At 39.9% G+C, this 18,254-nt stretch overlaps 1 protein-coding gene across 5 annotated transcripts in view; it reads left to right on the top strand.

Moving 5' to 3' along the window:
• Positions 1-18,254, top strand: part of Bmpr1a (bone morphogenetic protein receptor, type 1A) — a 92,276-nt gene that overhangs the window by 48,859 nt on the left and 25,163 nt on the right. For all 5 annotated transcript variants that reach the window (XM_006518470.4, XM_006518469.4, XM_030247615.1 and 2 more), the window contains exons 3-5: positions 6,500-6,706; positions 10,497-10,659; positions 13,277-13,379. In XM_006518470.4, coding sequence (XP_006518533.1) covers positions 6,640-6,706; positions 10,497-10,659; positions 13,277-13,379 — 333 coding nt within the window. In that variant the 5' untranslated portion in view covers positions 6,500-6,639. The remainder of the gene's footprint in view (positions 1-6,499; positions 6,707-10,496; positions 10,660-13,276; positions 13,380-18,254) is intronic.

Here is an 18,254-nt window from a genome sequence, read left to right as displayed (position 1 = left end):
GCCCAGGCTGACCTGGAACTCATGATGCTCTTGCCTCTGCCTCATTCAGCAAATCTTACTGTCATATGCCACCACAACGGGCAGTTTACTGCCTCCTCACCAAAAAGTTCTAAGTAATTGAGGCTTCAAACAAGATTGCTTGCACAGTCAGTATTTCTGAGGATCTGGTTTGTCTTCTGGTCTTATCTCAGAGTAGCTGCCAGCAGCTTCAGAGACTGTTAGCTCCTGTTCATATTCAAACTGAAGGATTTTCTTTTCCTTAGATGCTAAACCAGGTTTGTGTTGTTACAGATACACTCACAGCTCTTGAAGCAAAATATTTTCTCCAGATTTGGATGAGATCGGCTTTTTACTGTTAGAAAAATAATCATGACTAGAATAACCCTGACCAACGCTGCTGCAGTTGTACATGTGCACATTGGGGTTAGGGCTGCTGGGAAAGAAGTTAAAATTCGGGAAGGAAAATGGATGAGTTGCTTGTTAAAGGAAAAGACGATATTCTTATGCTAATCCAGGCTCTGGATAAGGAGCAGAGCTGCCATGCAAACAATGGCTGTGGAGCCAGAAAGTCTGCAGCCAGAATAGTATTTCTCAGAAAGCTTGTCAGGCCGGGCGCCTGGAGCTGCTTAGGGGGGCTTTCCTTGGAAGGGGGGCTTTCTTTGCCGATTTATGGAACTTGCAGCTGGCCAGCTTGCTGGAAATTCCCACACCTTTCTAGTATTAAGTAAAAATGAAGGGTATGGGGGAAGCTTGACAGGAAAAGGAAAGAATGACTGCAGACTTGTTTTTTCAGCTGACTTCAGACTTTCCCTATTTCGTTAAGGGTTTTCTTTTCTATTTGTTCTTTAGTTATGATTGAACTGTTAGTTCAACCTTCTTGTTTGTGAACTTTTATATTTTTTTAATTTAAGATATTCTTGGGGTTGGAGAGTTGTCTCCACAGTTAGGAGTACATACTACTCTTTCAGAGGACTTAGGTTCAGTTTCTAGCACCTATATAGTCTACTCCCAGGGCACCAGACACACAGGCATGCATCCAGACAGACAGTCATGTATATGAGTAAATCTTTCTTTAGTGGGTGGTGGTGGTGGCACACACCTTTATCCCAGCTCTTGGGAGGAAGAGGCAAGCAGATCTCAGTGAATTTGAGGACAGTGTGGTCTACAGAGTGAGTTCCATGACTACCAGGGCTATACATAAAAACCCTGTCTTGAAAACAAATAAACAAATAAAAATAAATAAAAAGTAATAGATAAATCTTTCTTTTAAAAATACTTTATATATTCTTGTAATTTCATGTTATTTTCTTGAAGAAACTGTATCAGTATGGGTATATGCAATTGTTAGTTACCAATTTGATAGCTTTTAAATTCCTGCATCATTTTACTGTTTTGATTAAGTGGTGTTTTAAATATCTGCCTGCGTGCATGCATGTGTCTGCCACTGATTCCTCTGTCACTTTTTTTTTTTTTTTTTTTGAGATCTGATCGATCTAGTTAGGGTATCCATCATGTCCTCACAAGACTCCTGTCTCTACCTCCCCAGCCTGGGTTTTTGTTTTGTTTTGTTTTGTTTTGTTTTTAATTTTTTATTAGGTATTTTCCTCATTTACATTTCCAATGCTATCCCAAAAGTCCCCCATACTCACCCCCCCCCAGCCCCCCTTTTTGGCCCTGGCATTCCCCTGTACTGAAGCATATAAAGTTTGCATGACCAATGGGCCTCTCTTTCCACTGATGGCCGACTAGGCCATCTTCTGATACATATGCAGCTAGAGACTCGAGCTCCAGGGTACTGGTGAGTTCATATTGTTGTTCCACCTATAGGGCTGCAGATCCCTTTAGCTCCTTGGGTACTTTCTCTAGCTCCTCCATTGGGGGCCCTGTGATCCATCCAATAGCTGACTGTGAGCATCCACTTCTGTGTTTGCTAGGCCCCCGGCATAGTCTCACAAGAGACAGCTATATCTGGGTCCTTTCGATAAAATCTTGCTAGTGTATGCAATGGTGTCAGCGTTTGGAAGCTGATTATGGGATGGATCCCTGGATATGGCAGTCACTAGATGGTCCATCCTTTCGTCACAGCTCCAAATTTTGTCTCTGTAACTCCTTCCACAGCACTGGGTTTTATAGACATGCATAGCTGCACATGGTTTTTATGGGCCTACTGGGAATCAACCTCAGGTTCTCATACTTACACCTTACAGGCTGAACCATCTCCTTATGTGAGTGACATTTGCAAATGTAGTTGTTGTTTTTAAACTTTAAAAATATTTTATTTATGTATGTATTTCTTTGAATGTTGGTCCTCTGTCTGCATGTACATCTACAATACAGAAGAGGGAGTCAGATCCCTTTACAGATGGTTGTGAGTTACCATGTGGTTGCTGGGAATTGAGCTGAGTACTGGAAAGGCAGCCAGATGGCTAACTGCTGAGGCATCTCACCAGCCCAAGTAGATAGTCTTAATTTATGGTGAAATTTCTAATGAATGTCAGTGAAATAACTTAGCTGTTAAAGGCCTGGCTTCTCAAACCTGACAAATCAAGTTCCATCCTCAGACTCAGTGATCAGACAGTATTGATTTCCCCAAAGTAGTCTTAACTCCCTAACTCAAGTGCCACATGATAATAAATAAAATCTGTTTTTAAAGATTCGGGTGAAATTTCTAGGAATTTAAAAAGCATGTATTTTATTTTTAAAGGTTAGGATAAAATACCAGTCTTGGTATAGTTATAAAATAAGGTTACAAAGGGTATGTGGTATAAGCCTTTAAAATCCCAGTACTCAGGAGGCAGAAAGCAAATAGGATCTTTATAAGTGTGAGGCCAGCCTGGTCTACAAAATGAGTTCCAGGACAGCAAGGGTTATACCGAGAAACCGTGTCTTTAAAATAAAATAAAATAAAATAAAATATAACCAGGTAATTTGCTGTTGTATTATGATTGTACATATAGTTAATCATGAGACAAAGAAGTCTGCAACATTATTTTTGCTACTAATGATTATAGCAATGACACCTATTTATTGAATATGTAATACTGGGGTACACAGTACTAACTCATCTAGGTTAATAATATTCTCATTTTGTGATTAAGTAAAAAGGGAAGCCTTCATAAATTAATTAACATTTTTAAAGTCATGACTCAAGTAAACTAGCACAGACATTTGGAACCAAGCAAATTGCTATCATAGTTACCCCATAAAAATTGTTCTCTGGGGCTGGAGAGATGGCTCAGTGGTTAAGAGCACTGACTGCTCTCCAGAAGGTCCTGAGTTCAAATCCCAGCAACCACATGGTGGCTCACAACCATCCTTAATGACATCTGACACCCTCTCCTAGTGTGTCTGAAGACAGCTACAGTGTACTTACATATAAAAATAAATAGCAAATAAATATTTTTTTAAAATTGCTCTCTGGTGTATAATATGAAAACTGTCTTTACCTTGATAACTAATCTAATGTTACTTTTATGGAATTGAATCTATAACATAACATAGAGGGGGAAATCGATAATAATGAAGAATTTAAGAGTCTTTTCTATCTCTCTCCAAAGTGGGTCTTGTGGAAATCATGTTAAAACAGCCTGCTCTTGGCTATTTCTTTGAAGAAACCTATCCGTGATGTTAGAGTTTTCTGGGCACTCGGTATGGGTGTTGCTGTACTGCTCTCTCACCTGACTCCTCTTTCCTGGTGGTGCTGGTGCTGATCAAGCTTTTATGTTTCTCACAAATTAGTTTATCTGTTACCCCAATGTACCGTTCCAAAGTTTACTAACTCATGACTGCTGGGATTTATCATCACGTGCGTTCTCAAGAATCCACCCAAAGCAGCAGGACGCTGTGGCACATGCCTGTCATCCCAGCACTTTGGAGGCTGAGGCAGGAGAATCATCACCTATTTGTTGCTTCCTAAATCTTGAGGGACTGCTTTAATATCCTTAGAATGGCTGCTGGCTTCAGTAGGAGTACATCCATGACCTAGTCAAAAAAGTCACTTATGTTTGCATCTTATTTATTAGAAATGAGTCTTGAAATCTAGTCCTAGATTCAAGGAGGGGAATTAGACTTCACTCTTTGAGGGATGTATCAAAGTGACTGTGAACAGAAGTCAGGTCTTAACAGTGATCTTTTGACTTAATGGAGAGGGAGTTTAGATAAGGGGTCTTACTGTGTAGCCAGTGCTGATCTTTACCCTCTACCTCTGTGTTGGCCATCCGTGTTGAAATTATAGACGTGTACCATTATGCCTGGCCATTAGTGCAATTTCTAACTAAACGGTGCTGTAGGACTCTTTCATCCAAGAGCCTTAGCTTTTAGTATCTCTAAGCTGTTGACATAATGGAAGATTTGTATCTTCGGCCCCAGATGTTTCCTTTAAGCTTGATGCCCAGCAGACATTCCTTTTGGGTAATCTCAGCTGTCTAAATCTGAACCCTTACGCTCTTTTTTTTTCACTTTGTCCAAAAATCTGCTTATTCACATTTCAGTAATTGCTCAGACGGGCAGCGTGGGAGTCACCTTTGACTCCTCGCGCTCCTTGACCCCTGCATCCAGCCATTACCAAGTACTGCAGTCTTGCTTTTTAATTGTATTCACTCTGTGCTCCTGCCCTTCTGATCCCAGCACTGTCGTCACTCTCTCCATTTTCACCGCAGTCTTCCCACTCCTGCTACGTTTCTGCTCTTGCCCTCTCTGGTTCATTATGTAAAAACTGGATGGCTGACACCATCCATCCATCTTGCATTTTAAAACCCAAATCTTCCTAGGGTCCTTGACCTTTGTGTCTTTCAACCTCTTTTGTATTGCGCTACTGTGCTCTCCAGAGTTCAGAAGCTTCGCCCTCTGCTTCTCTGCTCCTCAGAGATCTCTTTGCACAGACTGTTAGTTCTGGTTGTGTATCTCACACAGGACCCGAAGTCTTGCTCCTGAGGATTTGGGGGAGGGTGCTTTTCCATCTGGAATAGATCTGGAACCTCCAGGGTTTCACATTTATTTTTCCTACCTTTCACTTAGTGCGAATATGTTTACATTTGTTACTGTCTTGTTGTGTGTCAAAAGTATTTCCATCTTTTCTTTCTTTCCCCTGAGATGCAGAACCTCCCACAAACAGCTCTATCACTGTGCTCTGACCCGCTATGCTAGAGTATTTAAATGTCTCATTTTGATGACTATGAACTTCCTGAAAGATGAGTCTGTTTTTCTATTATGACTATAGTTTTGGTGTGTGATATGTATTTCATTGCCAAGTGATTTTGTTCTGTAAGGAAGCCTCCCTCATTCATATCAAGGGGCTGATGCATGAAATAAGCCCCTTATGAATAATATCTAATGGCAAGAACACTGTTACACAGGACTTGAGCTTTGGAGGGATTTTGTGACCCATTCCATTAGTATTGTCTCCCTTTCTGCTGTCTGTTCCTCTTATATCCTGTGACCCTTGGTTATTTCATTTGTATATAAATGAAGTAATTAGTATGTCCTTTCCATTCCTGTAAGCTAGCCTCTATGGTTATAGCAGTGTGTTTCAATCAACACCTGGTGAGATTACAATTCATAGTTTAGAACTGTTCTGCCTACAGATAATGTATTGAGTTTATAGTTGTCACAGGCTTCTTGTTTGTTTTTGCTTTCTGAGATAGGATTTCTCTGTGTAGCCCTGGCTGTCCTGGAACTCGCTCTGTAGACCAGGCTGGCCTCAAACTCACAGAGATCTGCCTGCCTCTGCCTCTGCCTCTTGAGTGCTGGGATTAAAGGCCTGTGCCACCATCTCCTGGCTTCTGTTTTCTTCTTAATATTTGTGGTAGAGGTGGTGATTACATTGAAACAGATTCTGGCTACATAGCCCAGACTGGCTAGAACTTGTAATATTTTTGTCTCAGATCCACCCCCACTCCAAGTGCTAGAGTTAGAGGCAGAGGCATATACTACCATACCCAACTGAAACATTCATTACAGCAGTAAATACTTTAATTACATTAGTGCAAACAGAGAAAGCTATTGAAGGAGACTTTTCTTTCTTTCTTTCTCTTTCTGTTTTTCTTGTTATTTTTGTAGAGCTGGAGTTGCTTTGCTGTTGCCCATCTTGCCTTAGAACTCCTAGGTGTAAGGGACTTTTGTCCTGTCCACTTCCCAAGTAGTGGAGACCTAACATGTATACAACACTACTGAGATATTCAGATATTCAGTATGTTTGTCTTGGCTGATTTGAAGTTAGGAGAGATTGCAACTTTCTACTAAATTATTTAGGCTTTGTAAATACAGTGCCTTTAAAAAAAAAAGGATAGCTGTAATCTCTAAAAATATATTTCAGCAGAGCTAAGACTGTAGCTCAGCTACAGACTATAGAATATGCAAGGTCTTAGAGTTGATCACACCACAATTTTTAAAAAGCATATTTCTGTATTTAAAAGTCTGGCTATGCTTGTTTTCTTCTCCACTCCTGGAAATGTTCCAGTTTTTCAGTATATTCATTGCCTTGTTCATTTTTCTTTTCCAGAATTCTGAAGAAAGCAGCAGGTGAAAGTCATTGCCAAGTGATTTTGTTCTGTAAGGAAGCCTCCCTCATTCACTTACACCAGTGAGACAGCAGGACCAGTCATTCAAAGGGCCGTGTACAGGACGCGTGCGAATCAGACAATGACTCAGCTATACACTTACATCAGATTACTGGGAGCCTGTCTGTTCATCATTTCTCATGTTCAAGGTAAATTGATACTTGTTTCTGTAAGTCATTTCTATATATAAAGCACTTAAAGTCTTTGATCTGCTCTCAGCTCATGTTCCTTTCTAAACAGGCCAGCCATATCACTACAACCTTAAGTAAAGAAGCAAAGAACAAACATGCCAAAAGAAATTGTGAACTTCGTGTAGACACCTTTTAAACATCTTAGCCTCCCTGAACCTTTTTCTTAACTTAGGCACGATACATAGCTTGAGATTCACCTTGTGAGGATAATCTGCAACTTAGTACCTAAACCAGGAAACGATAGGTATTTGATACTGAGCTTTAAAAATATCCTGTTTTTTTCAAAACACAACAAGGAATAAGCACAAATAATAATTCAAAATTGTTTAATTGTCATGAGAATTTAGAAAATACATTTGTTTATCTGTGATAAGGTCTAAAATTTCTCCATAGAGTATTAACAGTCTATTTGTGACCTCTGTTGCATACTGTGTATGTATAGATCAAACTGGAACTTAAAATTTGATGAACTATATTTTCGTACAGATTTTCCCTGATTGGTTTGGTTAGGGCAGTATTTTGAACGGAAAAGTTAGCATTGCTTTGTAAGAGATTTTGAGATAGAACTTACCACCATCTTCGTTTTCTTTTCTTTCTTTCTTTCTTTCTTTCTTTCTTTCTTTCTTTCTTTTTTTTTTTTTGATTTATTTATTATTATATGTAAGTACACTGCAGCTCTCTTCAGACACACCAGAAGAGGGAGTCAGATCTCCTTACGGATGGTTGTGAGCCACCATGTGGTTGCTGGGACTTGAACTCAGGACCTTCAGAAGAACAGTCGGGTGCTCTTACCTGCTGAGCCATCTCACCAGCCCCTGTTTTCTTTTTTAACATACATTAAATTTGTGTATGTATATGTGTTATGTTTGTGCATACATGGGTGCATCTACATGTAGAGACCAGCAGATGGCACTGGGCGTCTCCCAAGGCTCTCTGAGTGAACCAGGGGCTTGCTAATTGGCTAGACTGGCTTCCAACAGCCCCAGTCCCTAGCCTGCCGTCTTCGTTTTCTGAAGATTTTGGTTTATAAATTTCAATTTCATATTTAGTTCTGAATGCTGAGGATTATTTGTCCACGTGAAGAAATTTGGGTAACAGCATAAAGCTTTTTTATATTTTTGAGTTACTACAATTAAGTCTGAGCTTTGCTCACAGGCCCCAGTGGCTCAAGCCAGTTCTATCTGTGAAATACGAGAATACATAATACAATACCTTTCTGTTAAGTTTTGAAGTATCTTTGAAGGCTATTCCTTTTCAGTATTTGTTTTCATTAACAAATACTTACTCGGAGGTAAATTTATTTTCTGAATATTAAGTATAAGAAACTTAGGGATGACCAACCAATGAACATATACAAGCTAGTTTGAGTCCCCTGGCACATATGTAGAGAGGACAGCCTTGTCAGGCCTCAGTGGGAGAGGAGGTACCTAATCCTGTAGAGACTTGATGCCCCAGAAAAGGGGGATACCCTCTCAGAGGCGAAGGGGAGAGGGGATGGGGAGAAGGACTCTAGGAGGGGAAACCAGGAAGTGGGGCAACATTTGGGATGTAAATAAATAAAATAATTACTAATTTAGAAAAGAAGAAACTAAAGGCTGGAGAAATGGCTCCAGTGGTTAAGAGCAGTGGCTGCTCTTCTAGAGGACACTCATTCAATTCCCAGCACCCATGTGGCAGCTCACATAGGGTTTGCCTTAGACCTGAGTCAATTCCTCCTCCAGTTCCAAAGAATATGATACCCTCACATAGACATACATGCTTGCACATAAAATAAAAATAAGTCATATTTTTAAAAGTATAAGAGACATAAGATCATTAAATTTTAAGTTCTGGGGTGATAGAGGTACACATTTTTAATCCTAGCACTTGGGAGTCAGAGGCAGTCAAGATCTCTTGAGTTGGAGGCCAGTAAAAAACCTAAATACATACATAGATTATACATACATACATATATACATACATACATATGAATCAAATTATGGAATCTCTAGCTCTTACATTCTGTTTTCCTGCTGTCAGTGTATGCATATGTGTTATTTTTCTTATTTAGTAGTACGATACTATTGCTAAATTTACAGTTGGTTCACATTACTGAACCACTTCATATTTATAGTGAAATTCATACTTCTTTAATCCTTTTGGCTTTACCATTCTTTCCACGTGATTTTGTTTAAAAATTCCGTGTCATGTTTTGCCATTTAAGGCCATAAACTCTGTAATGCAAGATCCTGGCTTTACTACATGCCTTCTGCAAATTTTTTATAGTGTGGTCTGGATTCAGACCAATGACCCTGGCATGAAAGGTAGAGGACAGGACTATTTCATGCTTTCAGTTCCCTTACTTAGGCAATTAGGGTTCTCTGCAAGGTGCTTAGTAACTCCCTTTTCACGGAGACATTCAAATATGATTCTTTTTAAAAGCTAGTTACAAGTTTTGAACCAAAAAATTAAAGTGGAAATGCTCCCTACCACCCACCTCCACCATACTGAAAGCATTAGAAATTATCTCAGCCTTTCCTGAAGTCTATTTTATACCCTAGTTGACTGTAACTGTCACACATGACAGGCTGGAGATCTGTTTGCATGGGTATCACAAATATGGGGGAGGCAGACTCCTCAGTGTTGGCAGCTCTGAACTCCCTAGAAGACTTATTCCAGGCTGGAAATTAGAGGCTTACTGCTCTAGGGACTCAGATCAGAGCACACTCTGGGCCTTGCAAGGCATCAGAATCCTTGCCTCTTGTTGTTGGTTTGGTTTGGTGTTTGTTTCTTGATTGGTTTTTGTTTTTTTGTTTTTTTGGTTTTTTTGGGTTTTTTTTTTTGGAGACAGGTTTGGATCTTAACCTTAGGAAGCTTCAGGAACTCTTCCAGCTACCTGGGATAGCTAGCTTAGCTGTTCATACTTTCCATAGCCTCTTCAGTCTGCCTCTGTTAGCAACCTCCTCGCTGTGGTAATTTTGACTTGGTTCCTAGGACTAGCGTTTTTATTTTTTAAAATCCTTTATGAATACCTTGATGATAAATGAGCCTGGAGCACGGTGAGGAGTGAGGCTTTCTGAAGCCGGGCTGTAACTTCTGAAGCAGTGGTTTCAGAGGTCCCTGCAGCTGCTGTGGTATCTCCTCAGAGGAGTCCCTGGCATGTTCCAAACAGCCAGTCGGGCACAGTCAGGGCACTGCTGGTTGTGAAAGAGCTGCTTTTTTGACAGTTCCTCAGTCAAGGCATCTAGGCACCAGGGAGGAGTCTTCCAGTTGTCAGTCAAATGGCCAGCTGGCTGTTTCAAATAATTTATTTAAAGAAAAGCCAAGGGTGCTTCAGAGAGGAGGAGTCAGAAGGTTGGGGTGGGGGTGGGGCGGGGAGAGAAGGGAAAAGAAGAGAAGAGATGAGAAATCAAAACACTAGAGGACCATTAGAGTAGGACTTGTCCTGGAATTAACATCCTCAAAAGTTCTCCGGTGCTTAGCCCTTAGCCTTTAGGGAGAGGGATTCTTCTGCCTGCTCTTTTTTTGTCGTTTTTGTTTGTCTTTCATTAGTTAGTATAAAACTGTAACTGGATAGTCTCCATATATCTCAGTATCTGGTACAGTAGTTCTGTATATAATACTTTATAAATTGATATTATATGAAGTTTACTTTTAAGGTATATCAGCAGATACTATGATAAAGGAAACTTAACATTCTTTATTGAAGATTGTAACTAAACAAATTTCCAAGCATGATTGTCTACAAATTTCATTTTTTTTAATACAGGGCAGAATCTAGATAGTATGCTCCATGGCACTGGTATGAAATCAGACTTGGACCAGAAGAAGCCAGAAAATGGAGTGACTTTAGCACCAGAGGATACCTTGCCTTTCTTAAAGTGCTATTGCTCAGGACACTGCCCAGATGATGCTATTAATAACACATGCATGTAAGTATTTGGTCCAGTCCTTAAGAGTTAGATGAATAGTAAACCCAGACAAGGGTTTCCCTTTGTATATGGTATCTTTCCATGGAAAGAAAGGATTCTTGGCTTGAATATAGAAATACTGTTGTCTGTCATTAAACAACTGATAGTTATTAGTTATATCATGATACAGCTTCTTTTTTGTTTATCTTGAGTTTTGAGACAGGGTCCTTTCTACATAGACCTGGCACTCACTGTGTAGACCAGGCTGGCCTTGAACTCACAGAGTGCTAGGATTAAAGGTATGCACCACTATGCCTGACTTACTTTTTGTTTCTTTGCTGACTTTTAAAGTAATGAACATAATGGTACTTACTCCTTGTAGCAAATGTTTTCTCTTTTGTAGATTACCGAAACAAAAAACCAAAATGTTTACTCATTGCTGCCTTAGCCAGTTAGAGCAGAGGGTAGATACACAAGAATGTACTGTGATGGTTTTGTTATCTCTCTCTCTGAATTTCTAGTCCACATCTGCTTTATATGACATAACTGTATGTTAACCATTCAGTCCACTTACAGATGGTCATGTAACTTGAGTTCATATCTTTTAAACGTGTATGTATTGTGCATGTGTGCAAGATATGTGTGTAGATATACATAAAGAGATCGGAGGGTAACTTGCAGAAGTCTTCTTCTACTATGTGGGATCCAAGAGTGGAACTCAAGATTAGCAGTGTAGACAAGAGCACTTTTACATGCTCAGCCATTGTGTGTCCACAGTCCATATCTTGGAGCACATTGAAGAATTGTTCATGTTACCATACTTCTTGGCTACTTTATTAGCTTCTTAATATCTACTACCCTTCTCCACCCCAATCCCTACCAACCCTCCAACACTAGGTAGGAGAGAAAGGGCTACAGGAGAATGGGTACCATCGGTCTCATTAGCTACTTCCTACTGATTAGGGACATCAAGTTCCTTGGGGCAGATTCAGTTTCCGTTGTCAGGGTATCTCCAACCAGCAATCCAGCAAAAGCAGCAGCAGGAACCAGCAGCAGGGGAGCAGCTGCTGCCGCAGCCTCCTGGGGCTCTGACATTTTTATACCCTCTCAAGCGTGCCCAGAATTCCAAACATCAACTTTCTTCAGCTGGCAGAATCATCCCTGCTAGAGCATGAGACAAATTGTAGCCAGCTGCTGTGGACAATCTGAAGCAGCCTCCCACCCCACACCTGGGATTAAAGTAAAAATATATTCACATAGCTAGGTTGTTTAGGAAACCAAATTTCCACTACACTTCTGGACAAAAACAAACAAAAACCACAATTCAGTCTCATCAGTCAATTAATTGTCTCCTTGTTGTAGAATTAAAAAGGAAGGCCAAATTTTTTAGTTTTCTGTGCTCTTTGAGTAAACTAGATATAATTTATAAAACTTAGTGTATGAAATTGTATAATTTATCCTTCCTATATTTGCTAAGGGAAAACCTCAAGGACACTGATATTAAAGTGGTAAAACTTGGGCTGAAGAAATGGCTCAGTGGTTAAGAGCACTAACTGTTCTTACAAAGGTCTTGAGTTCAAATCCCAGCAACCACATGGTGGCGCACAACCACCCGTCATGAGATCTGACGCCTTCTTCTGGTGTGTCTGAAGATACCTACAGTGTACTTACATACAATAAATAAATCTTTAAAAAAATTATAGGGGCTGGTGAGATGGCTCAGTGGGTAAGGGCACTGACTGCTCTTCCAAAGATCATGAGTTCAAATCCCAGCAACCACATGGTGGCTCACAACCACCCGTAATGAGATCTGACGCCCTCTTCTGGTGTGTCTGAAGTCAGCTACAGTGAATTTATGTATAATAATAAATAAGTCTTTTTAAAAAAAATTATAAAGTGGTAAAACTTTGTAAAACAAATATATTTATGTAAAAAATTGTAAAATGAACTATTCATACCTTCTCTCTGCTTTCCAGTCACATTTATTATGGTGTACTTTCAGAATCTAAGTCATCTGTTCTTCCCAAATATATTTTGCTGTGTCATTAGGGTCTGCTGAACTGTTTTTCAGAAAAGCTTGTTTTCATCTCCTACCATGTATCTATAGCGTGTGATTGTGAGTATGACTAGCAGAGGAGTTAGCATGACCGCATACACATGGGGAGCATTTAATAGTAGAACCCCCTTCCCACTTGACAGAGTTCTCAATACTTTACGCACACTACCCTTGATGTAACTTAAATCTAAATTGGTTTTGCTAATAAATCACATGAAAATGCAATTTAAATGTAAAAAACAAGGTATTGAAGGCTATATTCAAGTCATATATCTTCAGTCCTTTTGTATGACTTTCAAATTTTTACATTCATTTATTTGGTATGTATGTGTGTTGTGCACATGTGAACACATCAGCTTGTCAGAATTAGTTCTTTGCTTCACCATTTGGGTTTAAGAGATCAGGCTCGGTGTCCAGTGCCTTCAACCACTAAGCTATGGCCTTCTTTATCAGACAGTCTCTGTGTAGCTCAGGGCGACCTGGATCTCAAGATTCTCCTGCTTTGGCCTCTTGAGTGCATGTGTACCACAACTCTCTGCTCTTTCTAATATGAAATTGTATTTTTGTTTTTCTCTCTTATAGAACTAATGGCCATTGCTTTGCCATTATAGAAGAAGATGATCAGGGAGAAACCACATTAACTTCTGGGTGTATGAAGTATGAAGGCTCTGATTTTCAATGCAAGGTGAGTTCGAATTTGTAACCTATCACCAGAATGTCTCAATCTGCCATCTGCCCAAGTAATGACACAGAGACCTTTTATTAATTATGAAACTAGGCCTTTGCTGGCTCATATAACTTTAATTAATCCGTTCATACTAATCTCTGTTCTACACATGGCTTGTTACCTCTTCTCAGTCTTGGCACATGTTTCTTTCTCCATTTCTGGCTGACAAAATCCCATGCCTAGGTCTTTCCCAGAGTTCCTATCTCTGCCCAGAAGTCTTGCCTGTCCTCTTCTGCTTTGCTGCTGAGCTCTTTATTAAACCAGTCAGAGGTAATGGAGAAGAGTGTTACAAAACACCGAGACAAGTGGTGCTTCCTAAAAATAACACTATTGGCCCTGTACAGAAATCAGCCTGTGAGTAACACAGAGACAGACAGCCTTTCCACAGAGCACAAGAGACTGTCCCAGCAGCAACTCAAGAAGGAAAGGAAGGCAGAACTCTGTGAGCAGAGTTGAGCTCCCTGGCAGAAGCAGACTGCGCTTGCACACACTGTGCTCACACAATTTTCTAAAGAAAGTCTTTCTCATCACGTAATAGGGTTTTACTCATTGAAGTTCTAGATTGCTTTACTTTCAGTTTTGAATCATCCTGATTGTGGTTGATGCAAAAAAAAAAAAAAAATGAATGTTATATTTATGTATAGAGTATAAAATTTTTTGAAAAGACTTTAAGATAGTAACAATTGTTTTCCCCATGACAACACTATTAAGTCCTTGTTTCAGAATGTGGTGATTTGTATAAGATGTCGCCACAGTCTCGGCATCTGAATACTTGATCTCCGGTGGTCTGTACTGTTTGGAAAGGTGTAGGGCATGTGACCTTGTTGGAGAAAGTGTGTCACTGGGGGCAGATCATAAGAGGATAAAACCTTACCTGGTGCTAATTTGCCCTCTGCTTGTGGTTTGAAGTGTGGGGCCTTAGATTCTGTTCTGCTGCTGCTATGCCTTTGCTCTACTGTCATGGACTACTTTAACTCTAGATCCATAAACACAAAGGAACTCATTGTTGTGTAAGTTGCTTTTGGTCATGGTCATGGTGATGGATCACAGCAGTCAAGAACAACTAATACAGGGTTTCTGTACAGCTACTTGAGAAGAGCGGTAATAGAGAGGATTCCTTCAGTTTTTTTCTAAATCGTGTGAATTTCTTAAGCGATCCTGTCAGTGTTTTTGAAAAGCATCTCTGAATAGAACTATTTATAAATGTCACTTATGTCAGAAAATTAGCCCTATTGAGAACTGGCAGGCTTGATAGAAAACTTGAGAGTTAAGATTTATACTTGAAGTCACTGGACAAGAATCTGTTCCCTGACCGGGCAGTGGTTGACACATACCTTTAATCCCAGCACTTGGGAGGCAGAGACAGGTGAATTTCTGAGTTTGAGGCCAGCCTGTCTACAGAGTGAGTTCCAGGACAGCCAAGGCTACACAGAGAAACCCTGTCTCTCTGGTACAAACAGACCTAAGCTCTCCTCAGAATGCTTTTTAGTGTGAGAGTGAAGTTGTTCTATCTACTCCCCAAAGGTCTTTTCCTCTTAGGGAAATCTCAGTGTCTTTAGAAGCCTCTTACATAGCCATTCAGTTATTACACTCCAGAGTGCCAGTGTAGTGTACAATCAAGTGTGCTGTATGTAGAGAAAATCTTCCTCTTATTCTGAATGCAGCCACATGTATTCTAGCAGCTGTGCTGTATTAAGGCAGTGAACTTTTGCCAACTAAACCCTTGTGTCTCTAACTCAGTCTGCTTCCATGCCAGCCATCCCACCCCACCCCACTCTTCACTGGTGATGCTGGTCCTTTGATGTAAGTATATAGGAATGAGGTGGTTTTATAATTTGTCACATATTTGTCAAATTGTAATATGTTAAGATTTGTTCAGATTTGAAAGGATTTGTTTCTTCCAGTTTTATGTCATTAACAAGTTATCAACTATGTATGCCTTTGTAAACCACTTTTAAAATCTCAAGGAGGAGCAGTGGTTACAGGCTCTGAGTTACAACAAGATTAGCAAGAATCCTACAAACTTCTAGACTGAATTGGTCCCAAACTTAGTATAAGTTAGTTTTCAAGTTTAATCATCTGTCCAAATTCATATGCTTCCTGATAAGAGCTGTGAAACTTTGGGCAAGGAGCTTATTTTCTTAGGAATTTTATATATCAAATGAAATAACATAGGAAGATCTTAGTAAATGTTAAAGTTTATCTCATCTTGAGCAGTATCCAGTAATGTCACCCCTATCCCTAGGTGTGCGCATACTGTTGCACGGTAGAATCTTGAGCACATGGCTTTAATATCTATACTTGCTGAGTTTCTTTTGTTAAGTACGGTCTGAACAGAGCTTCTCAAGTCCCATTTCTTCCCTTCCATAATCACCCTTCTTCTAGTTAAGAGATCATGGGCCTGGGATGTCAATATCTGAAAATTCTACTCAGTTCTGTGCTTAGAAATGAAAACACCAGCAAAAAGACATGGGGATATTGAATATGTTGGTGTTAGGTGGCTGTAGGCTTGATTATTTGGGGGTTGCATTTATGCATTAAGAGTATGTGCAGCAAATCGTGTGGAAGTCAGAGAACACATGTGGAGTCTGCTCTCCTGCCCTGTGGGTACTGGGGGTCTGACTCGGGGTGCCAGGCTTGGCTGTAAGCTGATGCAGAGGCCATGGAGAGATGCTGCTTACTGCTTACCGGCCTGCTTCCCATGGCTTGCTTGCTCAGCCTGCTATGCTAGAGAACCCACCAGCCCAGGGATGGTACCACCCACAATGGGCTGCGCCCATCAATCAGTAATTAAGAAAATACTTGACAGGCTGGCCCACAGCACAGATTTTAGGAAAGTACTTTCTTTCTTTTTTTTTTTTTTAATTAATTAATTTATTTATTCTTATTTTTTATTTTACTTTTTAAAAAACATATATAAGAAATAAATGTAATAAACCAAATTCTTGGACAAAAAATACAAGAATCATATGATCTTCACAATGGAAGCAGTAAAAGAAAAGAAAAAGTTTGATAAGATTGAACATGCATTCTTAATAAAAGCCCAAGAACAAGTAGGACTGTAGGAAACATATTCCAACATAATAAAGTTATGTATGACAAATTCATGGCCAGTATCATCCTAAATGAATAAAACCATTAATAAACTAAAATTAGGAATGGGAGAGGACTGCCCACTGTCCCTACTGCTCATCCATAATGTGATTGAAGCATTAGCTGGAACAGCAAGGCAAGAGAAGGGATACAAATGGGAAAATATTAAGTCAAATTATTCTCAGTTGAAGATTATATTATCTTATATACAATGTTCCTGAGCTTCCCTCCTCTCAGATGATTTTAGTTTGAGTCCCATTGACACAAGACTATTCAGCAGTATTACAACTACTACTGCTCCTCGGAGGTCATCTCTTGATCTCACTCTTGATCTTGTCTCAGTGCTAGGTAGAGGTATAGATAAATGATTCCTATGCACTTCGTGGTCTTGCTACCCCACCTCTAGAGCACTGTCCTGTCTTCTTGTGAGAGGAGTCAGTCCTCAGACCCTCACTCCGTTCATTGTCACTTGGCTTCAGTGCATTCTGAGTACTATCTTTGGCCCAAGCACATACTGTTTACTTAAGCCAGACTCTTCCATTTCATAGCTGCCAAATAAATTGTTCTCTGGGACATTAATTAAATAATTAATTAATTGGTTGTGTGTATAGGTGATTTTCCTGCATTTTTGTATGTGCACCATGAGCATGCCTGGTGCCCAGAGAAGCCAGAAGAGTGTGTCAGATCCCTTGGAACTGAAGTTACAGATGGTTAGGAACTGCCACATAGGTGCTTGGACTCAAACCTGCATCCTGGAAGAGCATGCAGTGCTCTTGACTGCTGAGGCGTAGAGCTTCAGGTTCCCTCCCCTCACTTCCATAGTCTACAGATAGGTAAGATGACTTGGATGGAGTGTAGGAAAGAGAAAGCTGTTACCCCATTCCACATTCTAGATACTGCTTTTTATTTTTCAACCTGATGCACCGTTAACGCGTGTAAGAAAGGTGTGAGGTGGGTCTGCTATAATTTGTTTGTGGTAAAGACACATCAGGTCTTGAAAGGCTGCCGAAGGTTTCTTCTGGCTTATTTAAGACCCTGGAATTCATGTCATACTCAACAGAGAATGAAGAAATGAATTTATTGAATATTTTCTATTTGCATTTAGTTTGCTACGTATTTGGTACATTCCATCTTGTTGCCGTGTGGTTCCTCTGTAAGGCAAACTGAAACGGAATTAGGTACTCAGGATCACGAAGTGAGGAACTGGCAAAGCTAGTTCTTTTTCTTTTTTCCTCTTTAAATTATTAAATTACTTTCTATCTGTTAGGAAAATTTTTCTTTCCCTTAAATGAAGTCATTGATGTGTGGCTGTCTAGTTTCCCAACCACTGTTCAAGAATCTTTTAAGTTATGCCTGTCTTTGAGGCATTATGCTTAAAAGTGTCTTCATCTTCCTTCCTCACTTAGAAGGTATGAACTCACATGACTGTCTGCATAGCTGTAGAGCATTAGTGGCCATTGCCTGGTGCATAGTCTGCTTTTATTCTTATAGTCATCTCTGGTAGAGAAGACAGATGAGAGAAATTGAGAATTGGGTCTTCATCTTTCATATCTGCTATTAAGTGGGCAGTAATCCATGGTTTAGAGATCTTTCACCCAAGACTGCCAAAGATATCCATCTTTGTTTTCCTGTCACATTAATGTACTCAAGGCGATCTTCGTTCAGCCTTCCTGGGAACGACTGCTTGGCACCTCATTTATTCATCGTCAGTTATGCAATCATTCTTCTATGCTGATTGTC

Source organism: Mus musculus, chromosome 14, assembly GCF_000001635.26.
Source record: "Mus musculus strain C57BL/6J chromosome 14, GRCm38.p6 C57BL/6J".
Taxonomy (NCBI): Eukaryota; Metazoa; Chordata; class Mammalia; order Rodentia; family Muridae; genus Mus; species Mus musculus.
This window is presented reverse-complemented; position numbering and strand designations above follow the sequence as displayed.